The sequence below is a fragment of the Zea mays genome, chromosome 8, assembly GCF_902167145.1.
Source record: "Zea mays cultivar B73 chromosome 8, Zm-B73-REFERENCE-NAM-5.0, whole genome shotgun sequence".
NCBI classification, from domain to species: Eukaryota; Viridiplantae; Streptophyta; class Magnoliopsida; order Poales; family Poaceae; genus Zea; species Zea mays.
This window is the reverse complement of record NC_050103.1, coordinates 15,875,170-15,887,501: the sequence shown is the minus strand read 5'-3', so window position 1 is coordinate 15,887,501 and position 12,332 is coordinate 15,875,170. Positions and strand designations below refer to the sequence as shown.

The following is a 12,332-nucleotide window of genomic DNA, read 5'->3' as shown; positions in this document are numbered from 1 at the left end:
GTTGGCCTTCGCTCTGCATGAGGGCGATCTCTTGTTCAAGCTCCTGAGCCTTCTGCTCTTCGTCGCGTATCATCTGTCGCACCTTGGCTTGTGCGGACACGCGTTGGCGCTTGGCCTCGAGGATCTCTTTTTGCTTCTGGAGGTTGCGGTTCTTGATGCGCAAGGCGCGCAGTTGTAGCTGTTCTTCTGCCGAAACGCCGATGACTTCGCCGTCCTCGGTGGCGTTCGCGCCCTCTGGTGGAGCGAAGCCTGGGGGAAGTTGTGGTTGTCCTCCAGAGCTGCAGGTGCGGAGATTGCCTTCGGGAGTGGGTTGCTCGTTGCGCTGCCTCTTGCTGAGTGCGTCGTCTTCGCAGGCCTCTTGGTGGGTGGTGTCGACAAGGGCCTTGCCCTTTTTCTCGGCCAGCAGTGCTGCCTTCGCAGCCTCGTCAGCCTTCGAGGTAGCTCTCTTGGGTGCCATCGCGGGTGGTTTTTTCGTAGCACGAACGGTGGGCGCCAAATGTTGGAACTCGTTTTCCTGGGCGAGTTGATCCAACGTGGGAGTGAAAGCGATGTAAACAAGGTTTCAACTTGAGATGGCAATAGCTCTGTTAATCTGGCCTCTCAAGGGCACTGTGCGGGGGTATTTATAGGTGTCTGAGTGCCCAGCGTCAAGGATTAAGGACACATGTGCCCTCAGGTGCCTAGGTTCCCCTGAATATTCTCATTAAAGCAGGGTTACAGACTGTAATAACAGAAAAACCTTTACAATTTGAGCCCGTACTGCGCAGTGATAGCGCGGGGCCCGTTATGACGGGCCGGATTGCACGTGGGCTCCAGTGTTGGGCGACGCCGCGGGATGGGGCGACCTCGCCATAGGTCTTCGTCCTTTGGCGTGCCGGACGAAGAGTGAAGACTGCCGATCGTTGTCTCCGTTGGCGCAGCGAGATTGGCGAAGGCATCGAGCGAAGGGCAGGAGACAAGCAATGCGGTTGCCGTGCAGGGGAAGTAAGAGCATGGCTTCTCAAAGAAGAGTTCTGGCTTACGGTGGAAGCTTGTCAATTTCAAAACATATTTTCGTACCGATAATATACTATGCGGCGCTTTATCGACAACAGTTACACAACAACAAAACAAGCAATGTAATTAATATTGACAATTTGAATTTATTAATTTAAAAATTAATAAATACATTTTTGACGCATCATTTGTGTAGCGTGAAATGAGAAGAAAACAAAGAAAAATGAAAAAAAATGTAAAAAAGGAATCTGTTAACACTGTAGCTTTAGGGGACAGAATTTAGAGGACGATGCTGGAGACTGAGAATATATAGATGACAAAATTTTTTAGAGTGTTCTGTAAACAGAGAATATTGCTTTAGGGGACGGGAATTTAGGGGACACTACTGCTGGAGAGTCTCAGTCCTCACAGATCGCGCGCGCACCAGCACCACCACTGCCGTCTCCGGCGACGACCACGCCGCCGGCCATGCCGTCCTCCTACGCTGCCGCTGCAGCCGGATCCTCTTCCCGCAAGCCGAATCGCACCTCCAGCGCTGCCGCACCCACTCTTCGCCCACCAGCACCCTCACCGTCGCCGGCACCCGCTCCCCTGGCGGTGAACCCTAGCGTCATCTCTGATTCCGACCCCTCCTCCTACTCATCTTCCTCTGCGGATGAGGCCGATTTCGCCGCCTCCGACTCCGCAACTGCCTCTGTTGTCTCTGCCTACCTCTCGGTTGCTGGCGAGGGGGCCGACCTCTCGAAAGTTGGCATTTTCCTCTCATCCGCCGCGCGCCGCCGATCGCCGCCGTGCCTTATCTGCTTCGATCCTATACGCCCCTCTGACCCGGTGTGGTCATGCTCTTCATCCTGCTTTGCCATCCTCCACCTCCCCTGCATCCAGTCATGGGCGCACCAGTCAGCATCCGGGCCCGCCGTGCCGTGCCCAACCTGGGGATGCCCCAAGTGCCGCTTCGCCTACCCCAAGTCCGAGATCCCCTCCTCCTACGTCTGCTTCTGCTCCAAGACCATAGACCCGGCTCCGGACCCCTGGATCCTCCCCCACTCTTGTGGCGACGTCTGTGGCCGCCGTCTTGATGCGAATCTCGACTCCGGCTGTGAGCATACCTGCCTGCTGCTGTGCCACCCAGGGCCATGCCCGCCATGCCCGGCCGTTGTTCCTAAAGCGACGTGCTTCTGTGGAGTGCACCGGGAGCCCCGACGCTGCGCACATCAGCGTTACTCTTGTGGGGGGAAATGCAACAAACGTCTTAGCTGTGGACTCCACCACTGTCCAGTGGATTGCCATGATGGCCCCTGCCCGCCGTGTGCAGTGCTGGGGAGTCACAAATGTGAGTGTGGAGAGATATTGGAGGAGAAATTGTGCTCTGAAAGGATTTTCCAGTGCAAGAGGGAGTGTGGTGGGATGCTAGATTGCGGTAAGCATAAGTGTGAGAGGGGGTGCCATGGGGGCAAGTGTGGGGAATGCCCACTCCGAGGTCGACGCACTTGCCCGTGTGGGAAGAAAAATTATCCAAGGTTGGAGTGTGATGCAGAGGCTGCCACATGCGGATCAACTTGTGAGAAGGTGCTTGGGTGTGGACGACACAGGTGCCCTGAGCGCTGCCATCGTGGGCCATGTGATGGGACTTGCCGTCTTGTGGTTACTAAGGCCTGCCGTTGCGGGGGGTTGAAGAAGGAGGTACAGTCTTATCTAGTTTATTTACAATGGATCAATCCATGTAAGCGGATAAATCGAACAAATGAATTATCTGGTTATATAAATTCAAAATTCAACTTAGAGACACTCTGTTGATAGTGTCACCAGGTTGCAGGTCCGAAGCAGCCTCTCCGCATTTGCGGGGAGAAGGCTTGCCTCAATTTATCCCTTCTCTAGACCCCACTCATGTGGGAGTCTCTGACACTAGATCTGCCTAACTTAGAGGCACTATCAACCTTAATTCTCATAGTGCCTACATCAAAAGATAATGCTCTGGAACCTTGTAGATAGCTTACATCTCTAAGATCAATGGATTCACATTTGATGTCTGGAGGCCTTTGCTTTAGATTAGATTGTGCCGTCAAACTTTTTAACTTATATGCAGATATCACCTGGCAGAGCAACAAGTAGTTCCTCTTCATTTACCATTTTCCTCAGTATTGGCTAGTAGGTTGTGCAACAAGCAACGTCCTTAGTATAACATTGAATGCTGTAGCTGGTTATGGATACTTCTATTTTATAAATTAGCGGGATGCAAGTTCTTAGTCCTTCGTGCTCATGTGATGCATTGCATGTCTGCATCAGGTGCCCTGCTACCAAGAATTGACGTGTGAAAGAAAATGTCAACGTTTGCGAAACTGTGGTCGCCATGCTTGTAAACGACGTTGCTGTGCTGGAGATTGCCCACCCTGCTCTGAGGTGCATTTCCACTTTTTTTGGCCATGGTATTAAATTCCATTCATCAATAACTAAAAGATACATATCTTTTTCTAGACTTGTGATAAGAAGCTCAGATGTGGCAACCATAAATGTCTCTCACCATGCCACAGGTACTGTCTGAGCTCCAACACACATATACATTGGCTTACCATGTATTGTTTACATTTTGAAGCATATGCTCGCAGCACATGCTAATATGTTGATTGTCCTCTACTGTGCATAATAGATACACAAGATTGTTACATTTGTCTTTGGATTTTGCTTCTTAACGCCCAGGCTGTCAAGGTTCTTTTTTAACATATCTCTGTTGTTTGACAGAGGCGCTTGTTCACCTTGTCCTCTGATGAAGACCATTTCTTGCGCCTGTGGAAAAACATGTTTTGAGGTGGAATTCGGTAGACTCTCAGTTCTGTTTTTTCTTTACTTGTAGAAGTTATGTTTCCTTCTGTCTGCTTCATTAGACAGGTTCTTTTCGGCTAAAAATTTTCTCTTTGTCCATCATGCACAAGATACTTGCTCATCATAAGAAAAAAATTTGTGAAAGTGTCTCCTGCCTCAACTTCTGTATATTTTGTTGAATAGTGGTATCGTTGTTGCTAAGTTTTAATCACCAAGATTAATATGCACAGCTCTATTGCAGGTTCCTTGTGGGACTGAGAAGAATCAGAAACCACCCAAATGCTCAAAGAAATGCAATATACCTCGCCTTTGCCGACACAAGCTTGAATGCCGGGTAATCTGCTGTCTTCTTTTCCTGTTGTTAGGCTTTAGATCTCAATAGCCTTCTGTGTTTGTAAGGAAGTTATCCTGGTAGGTTCAATGGATTCTAAGAATTATGTGGTATGTAATTCCTTTCCTTAGCCCCACAAATGCCACTATGGAGCCTGCCCACCTTGCAAGCTGATCTGCGGGGAAGAATTTCCATGTGGGCACACGTGTAAAGAAAGGTTTGTATTTGAACTACAAGAAATGTGTAATTGAATCATGTTTGCACTTGGCTGTCTATCAAGGAATATCACTTCTGTTATCTTAACAATATTCATATATTATCTAGGTGTCATGGCCCTATTTCTCCTCCAAACTCCGAGTTCACACTGAAACCGACAAAAAAGAAAATGGGAAAGCACATAGAATGTACACCTGGGACACCGTGCCCACCATGCAAAGAGGTGGTTTTGGTGTCATGCTTTGGGCAGCATCTTGGCCAAGAACGCACTGTAAGTTTTTGGGAACAATGCAGTCTTTTGATTTATTTGTTACCACCTGCCTTCTCTCTCACATGTGTGGCACATGCGAAAATCAGACTACAAAATACATATGCTTCATTTCCTCTTATTACAGATGCCATGTTGCAAATGGAGGCCTTTTCCCTGTGAAAATTTATGTGGGAATCCTCTCCTTTGTGGCAACCATTATTGTACAAAATCTTGCCATGTGTTAGAAGTCCCATTGAATCATCCTGAAGGAGATCGTACAACATCTATCAGTAAAGTGAACGCACTTGCTATGCCTTGTGAACAATGCAATCTTCCTTGTCAAAGGGTTAGATACTCTCTTTTCGTTTTCAAGAACTCCAGTTTGGTTTGTTTTACAAAGCTTAATATGAAGAAGCTACTGTGGTTTCATATGCTTTTGAGCTTGGTGCAGGATATTGACATATTTATTTCAGGTTAGGGAGCCTCCTTGTTCACATCCTTGCCCTTTGCCATGTCATCTGAACGATTGTCCTTCTTGTAAAGTCCTTGTTAAAAGACCATGCCATTGTGGTGCTATGGTGCATGCTTTTGAATGTGTGTTTTATAACAACTTAAATGCAAAGGATCAGATTAAAATAAGATCTTGTGGTGGCCCATGTCATAGGTCAGTTTGGCTCCTAACTGTTTCCGTATCGAAAATTGTACAATTTTTCTGTTGTTACTAAACTCCTATCACAAATTTCCTTAAATTTATTTGATTTTACCAAGCATCTGAACATGCTTTTTGAACAGAAAGCTACCAAATTGCCCCCATCTGTGTTCAGAAGTATGTCACCCTGGTGTATGCCCATCGGTTGATCAGTGCATGAAAAAGGTGTGATCTGAGCTTTCATTCTCTCAGACATACATAGTTAGAGGTTCAGACTGTAGAATAAGTGAATACTAATAATGTTCAAGTGGTACACCAATGCTTGATCTGTGGTATTACCCAGCTTTCTGCTGGAACTGTAGTATAGTGAAAATTTATTTTTGCTAAATAAGAAGTTTGTTGACAATTTGAATTTGTCATTTAATTATGTTTGTACTTATCTGTACTTACTGTTTGATATATCTATCAAGGTCAACACCCGTTGTGCATGCAGCACTCTGAAACAAGAGTGGCGATGTCAAGATGTCCTCAAGGAATACCGTAAGTCTGGCCGGGATCCAAAAGAAGTACCTAAAAGTCAGTTTGGAGTTGGCTTACTTGCCTGCGGTGAAGATTGCAAGAAGAAGCTGAAGGCTCCAGATTCAGAGTTGCATCTCCGGAAAAGTCAGGAGAACAAGGTACTGAGCCTTACCATTTTTTAGTACAAAAAATTGCGCTATGTTGTATTGTTCTTTTACTTCTTTGCAAATGTTGAGCATCAAACTATATTGGTGCATTCCTGCTCATTTCCGGTGCTTTCAAATAATCAGATCCCTGCTGTGGAAGTCGTAAATGCACCCAAACGCAGGAAGCGGCGTGACCGTGGACAAGAAGTTAAAATTTCGAAATTCCAGGTTTGTGATGTACGCAAATGTGCTGCTTTCATTGACACCCGTGGTCCTTATAACATATCTATATTTTGCAGGAAGTGAAGACTTTTGTGCTGAGAGCGCTACTGATTATTTTGCTGTCAATAATCGTTGCTGCTGGTCTGTACCTGTTGTGGAAAGGTATTTTCTGGCTTTCTGACTGGATGAACGAAATGGAAGAGCAGAGGGCGAGTCAAAGGTATCCGAGGGGTGCAATGTTGTAAAATAAAACAATTACTTTGAGCCTAATAATCGGTATTGACATGTGGATTAATTAATGGTTGTTAGGGATTCAGTTTTGCAGGATCATAAACATGTCACCGTTTTCTCACTTTTTGTCACTATAAACTAGAAATTGTATGCGTGATGTATTGTTGTATTTTTATTTTGCTACTCTGCATTGTTAAGTGAACAAACGATACAATTACTACATGATTCATCGCTTATATCTGTTAAAATGTACTTCCTCTGTTCCAATTTAAAATCCGTTTTTGCATTTTATTGGATTCATGCAATTCAATGTATGTATTTTATATTTGTGTATAGGTTTATCATCGTCTGAATATAGACATAAAACCTAAATGCTAAAACTAATTTAGTTTTCAGTACATCCACTCGGCGCATCCGTTGAAACTAACTTGGTTTTTTTTCAACCTTTTTAAAACTATTTCTAAAAATAATACTACAGGTTTTATTTTCTAAAATTAATCTGTTTAGGCCTTGTTCGTTTGTGTTGGATTGCACTCGGAATCGTTCCACCTAAGGCTTTGTTCGTTTCCGTCGGATTGCACCCGGAATCGTTCCAGCTAATCAAAGTTTATATAAATTAGAGAAACAATCCGGATAGGAATCGTTCCGGCCTACCAATCCGACAGAAACGAACAAGGCCTAATCAAAGTTTATATAAATTAGAGAAGCAATCTGGTCAGGAATCATTCCGACCCACCAATCCGGCACAAACGAACAAGGCCTTAGTCACGTTAATTTCTCTGGAGTTGCTTAACTGGTCTGTTGCGCTGATTTGTCTGATACAAGTTTTACTAACGTGGTAGGCACCAGATGTTGATCGGTGATATGGCATTCCTCGAGTTTCAGTTTTTTTTTCAGTTTCTGGTCACTAAATGTTTTAGTTTTTAAATGTTTTAGTTTTTTTAGCTTCTGGTAGGGTTAATATATTACAAGTTGTAGTTAGTTAGTTATTTAGTTTAGATATCTTCGGTCTAGGTTTAGGTTTAAGTTTTGTATTAAGTTAGGTTTAGATTGGGTTTACTTTAGTTTAGTTTAGGTTCAATCTTAGTTTTCCTTTAAGTTTAGGTTAGCATTTTGTTTATTGCAAATATTTGTAGAAGTAACACCATAGTTTGTAAGTATAGGTTGTATGTAAGTAGTAAACTGTTAAATTCGTTAGAATAATTTCAAGGAGTTGATGTAATTTGTTGAAATGCTTTTGTAGATGGACTGTTTATTTCGTATGTTTTATTGAGGAATTGTTATAAAAGAAGATAGGATGTTTGAGAATATGGAAGATGAACCAAGAATGTTTGATATGTTGCCTAACTTAATTAACTTTTGTTGTGACTTAAGGAAAAGTTTGATGATAATTTTACATTAAACGAAATGTGTGACACTAGGAAGAGTATGACACACTACATGTTAATGTCGTTGCACAATGAGGGTTATTGGTCACGCTACAAAATGGTAGTTCAAGGGTCAAATATGACATTGCTTGAGGTTTTATTGGAGAATGGATATAGGAAGTCTTTCTATGGTGTTAGAGTCAATGAATAACAATATGGGGTCGATGTGGATGCACCACCAGTCAATATGGTATTGGACAATCAATTGACTCAGAAGACACTTTATCATTCTCCTATGGCAGCTGATGAATCGATGTGATGTTCATCATGCGTTGTCAATAATGACTTTGACATGGGTTCATGAGTGGGACTAGGGATGAAAACGAACGGGAACGGACGGGAAACTACCTCTCCCATTTCCGTTACCATTTTTTTTACCGAAAACGGAAGCGGGAGCGAAAAAGGCGGTAACGAAAACGGTTACGAAATATACGGGTATACGAAAACGAACGAATACGAACGAATATTCACCGAAAACGAACGGTAACCGAACAGCAGGAGGAACAACTACATGCACACAGCGGTGACAGCACACAAGCGCACCCTTGAAGACTTTACAAATGACAACAGTTGCACATGGATTTAAATACACATAGGCACTAAGGCACACAGGTGCAGAGCTGCTGCTGCTCCATACAATATTCAATGAATCACAATCAGTATTTCCTAACTGGAGCAAACGAGTAGTGACTCAGTGAGCAACAAAAAATAAATTTCTGTGTGCTAGGACAAAACAATTTAGCAATGAAAAATCAATTTACCAGTCAACCACAACAGGCAACATTAACAGGCAACTACTAGGCGGTGGCAGTATACCTGATTTAGAGCTGACGAGCTGTGTTGGCGTGTTGCTGAAGATGTGCGTCGGTGCCTCGGTGGTGTACTGGTGCTGACCGCTGGTGACCTGGCGTGCCGACGCGCCGTCCGCAGGGAGAACCGGAGAAGTCGAGCAGCAGATCTATCCACCACAGGGAGAACCGGAGAAGCCGTCGTCGCAACTTTGACTTGGAGACTGGAGACAGAGTCCTACCGGCTGCCGCCGCACGCTCAAAGGTCTGTCCGTCTGTGCTCTCCGTCTCCTATTGTTTATTGATTAGGTATGTTACGGTTAGGGACGGTGCACATGAAATTCTCTATGGGCAACGACACGACAGTGGCTAATGGGCCAAGAATTCATGGCTCATGGGCTTTCACGCACGCACACGATCCACAAAACGTAAAACGGGATAAAACGGGAAATTCCCGGTAGAATATGGGATACCGTAAATACGGGCGGGAAACATCTTCAACCGTTTTCGGTCCCGTTCCCGGATATACCTATCCCGGTTCCCATACCGTTTTCACATTTTCCCGATTAAACGAAAACAGACGATTTTAAATGGGAATACGGGACGGGATGGGATGGTATAATTCCTGTTCGTTTTCATCCCTAAGTGGGACAAGTGGGGGCAACAAGAGGAGGAAAGAATTGTTAATGATGATAGCAGTGATTCAAATAACTCTGAAGAGCAGGATGATGATTATGAAGAAGGTACCTTAGAAGAGGGACATAAGCGTTACCCATGACCAATGGAGTAAGAGAGGTCATAGATATGTATGTCTATACTCATGAAGAGGTGGTCAATGAGTATGGTTCATGGGACATGTTGAGTGAATCACGACAATACATTCCCTGTGAGACTTACACCACTACTAAGATGACAAAATTGAGGTTGGTCAATGTTGATATTTGTGACATTTCAAACTACACATACATTAGCAAGATCGATAAGATCGTTTGTGACATTGGGTTGCATCAGTGTAGAAAATCATCATACGACCCCTAGGATGGGATTATTAGCACAGGGATGGTATTCAATACATTATCTACGTTGAATATCTCTCTTCAACACTATGTGGTGCATCACCATAGGCCATACACTGCAACACACTCTAATCAAAACAAGAGGTACTATGTGATATACAAGCAAGGTTGTCTTTAGAGGGTATGTGCTTGCAAGAAGTCCAGTGATGGCAAATGGAGGATAAGAAAAGTGGTTTAATTGCACACATGTCTAACAAATAAGGGGAATAGAACATTCTCAACTCATGATATGTTACCTAGCCCATCACATATTGGGCCTCATTGATGAGGATAACAACATTTTTGTGCGATGTTGATTCGTTCCATATGGGTTTCAAAGTTTATACTCCCAAGTATGGGAATGCTTGGCATGCAAGGAAGCATACAATAGGGTTCCAAGGATACTATATGCAATGGCGTACTTTATCCCTGGGTTTAGATGGTTTCTATTTATTGGAGGGATGTACTTCGGCTCCTCCACCGATGAGGAAACACATGTCCTACAACATGTGTTTTGGTCCTTTGCACAAACAGAACAAGCTTTCGAATATTGTTGGCCAATCTTACTTTAGGAGCCTTGGGCCTAATGAAGATCCCTGAATAGGTAAGCAATACGAGTGTTTGGGGGCAGTCTGCCTCGGACACTCCTTATTACTTCATGACATGAGGGGCCGTTGGGGACTTACACCGATAAGTGCCCCAGTGCGTGAGGGACCTAGGGACTTACATCTATAGATGCTTTGGGGCACAAGAACCCCAAGGGCTTACACCTATAGGTGTATCAGAACATGTGGGGGCCTAGGTTCTTATACTAATAGATGCCTCGAGATATGAGGGGTCCTAGGGACTTATACTTGCAAGCGTCTAAGGGGTATGTGTCGTCTTGAGGGTGCCCTGGTGCTCGGAGGGTCCCGAGGATCTGCCCTAGGTTAGCATCCCATGTCACATGGCATCTTGAGGACTTAGAATATTTTAACACTAGAGATCCCAAAAGGCTTAAGGCTTTAGGCCTTCCAATGTGTATCTAGCTTGAAAGGATCTAGGTCATCCAACATTCGAGTCTGCTAATTTGAATGACATTTTGTAACATTATTTAAAGTAGGTACTCCTATTGGTCGAGGCCCAGGAGGTTCTCAAGACTCTTTCTCTGATGGACTCGAAAGTCAGCCTCCGAAAATGTAAGACCTTTGAGCTTGTCTTGATGATAATCGAAGGTATAACCTTCTCTACACACAAACACCATGTGTACAAACCCATCTCATTTAGATATAACTTTATCGTCTTGCCTATGCACCCAAAGATAGTAGACAATTCTTCTTCAATGAACCATCACATAGGGCTGTATAATGAGCTTGGTCAGTGTGGCTCGTTCGAGCTTGTTAACATAACAACGTAGTTTGGTTTGATTATTATCTTAACGAGCTAAAAATTAGTTTGATTCGACTTATTTATGAGTTGTAGCTGATTCATTTTGACTCAGATATAAAAACATAAATAATAATATTTTTTATTTGTCTAAAAATAGGATTAATAATAATAAACAATACATTAATAAACTTTATATCAAATGAATAAAGCAATATACACACACATATATAAAGATATATATATCATATCATTACATTGTATATGAACGATCTATACTTTATATTATACATGTTGCATGCATAATCAATGATAGATTATGAAAGCTCCTGTGTGGGTTTTGGTGGTTTGGATGACAACCCAATTAAAGGACCAGTCTATGTGGCTAAGTGTTGAACAAGTGCTTAGTGTAAAGTTTACAGGGCTCAACACAAGTGTGATGATCCAAAGACTAAAATGACTATGAATAGTGGACATCACAAGTGAAGGATGAACATTGTCTAAGTGAGACTCATGTGTATAACTCGGAGACAATTGGTCAAGCCAAGGATGGAGGCAAGAAGAAATCTGAGGTACCGAGTGCACGAGATACAGTCAAGGAGGCCGAGGTACCCAAAGCTAGGGGTGAAGAAGTGAAAGGGAAATAGGGCTAACCTTTTCCCAATATTAATTTTGGTGGTTGAATGACCAACACAAATATTGGACTAACTAGTTTGCTCTAGATTATATGTTCTACAGGTGCACAAAGGTTCAACACAAACCAATAAAAGATTGAAGGTAGGGTTCAAATACAAAGGAGCAAAGAAACCGAGTGTGCCCTGGTCTGGCGCACCGGACTGTTCAGTGTGCCACCGGACAGTGTTCGGTGCACCAGGACCGTACAGTCTCAAACTCACCACTCTCGGGTTTCTCAGGGCGCGCTCCGCTATAATTCACCGGACTGTCCGTTGTGGCACCGGACTGTCCGGTGTGACAGCGGAGCAACGGCTACTTCGCGCAACGGTCGCCTGCAAAAGCTGAAGACCAGAGCTACAGTGAAGAACAGTGCGCGTAGAGTCAGAGCCGCCCGTCAGAGGCACACCGGACTGTCCGGTGCCACTAGAAGTTAAAGCCTCCAACGGTTGTCAGCTCCCGAACCCTAACGGTTGGGTGACGTGGCTAGTGCACCGGACAGTGTCCGGTGGCGCACCAGACTGTCCGGTGCGCCCATCGACAGCAGCCACCCCCAACGGTTGTTTGGTGGCTGAGGGCTATAAATACCCCCAACCACCACCACTCCAACCATCCAAGCATTCCACACATTGCATTCAATACAAG

At 44.2% G+C, this 12,332-nt stretch overlaps 1 protein-coding gene across 3 annotated transcripts in view; it reads left to right on the top strand.

Moving 5' to 3' along the window:
- LOC100383238 (sequence-specific DNA binding transcription factor) overlaps nt 1-6,632 on the top strand; it is a 32,553-nt gene extending 25,921 nt beyond the window's left edge. The window contains exons 2-14 of one of the 3 annotated variants that reach the window (XM_035961539.1): nt 1,399-2,679; nt 3,283-3,396; nt 3,472-3,527; nt 3,736-3,802; nt 4,058-4,150; nt 4,279-4,364; nt 4,472-4,634; nt 4,759-4,959; nt 5,087-5,277; nt 5,406-5,487; nt 5,733-5,939; nt 6,072-6,155; nt 6,227-6,632. In XM_035961539.1, the coding sequence (XP_035817432.1) occupies nt 1,465-2,679; nt 3,283-3,396; nt 3,472-3,527; nt 3,736-3,802; nt 4,058-4,150; nt 4,279-4,364; nt 4,472-4,634; nt 4,759-4,959; nt 5,087-5,277; nt 5,406-5,487; nt 5,733-5,939; nt 6,072-6,155; nt 6,227-6,394 (2,727 nt within the window). In that variant the 5' untranslated portion in view covers nt 1,399-1,464 and the 3' untranslated portion in view covers nt 6,395-6,632. 3 annotated transcript variants of the gene reach the window in all.
- Nucleotides 6,633-12,332: the final 5,700 nt, after the last annotated feature.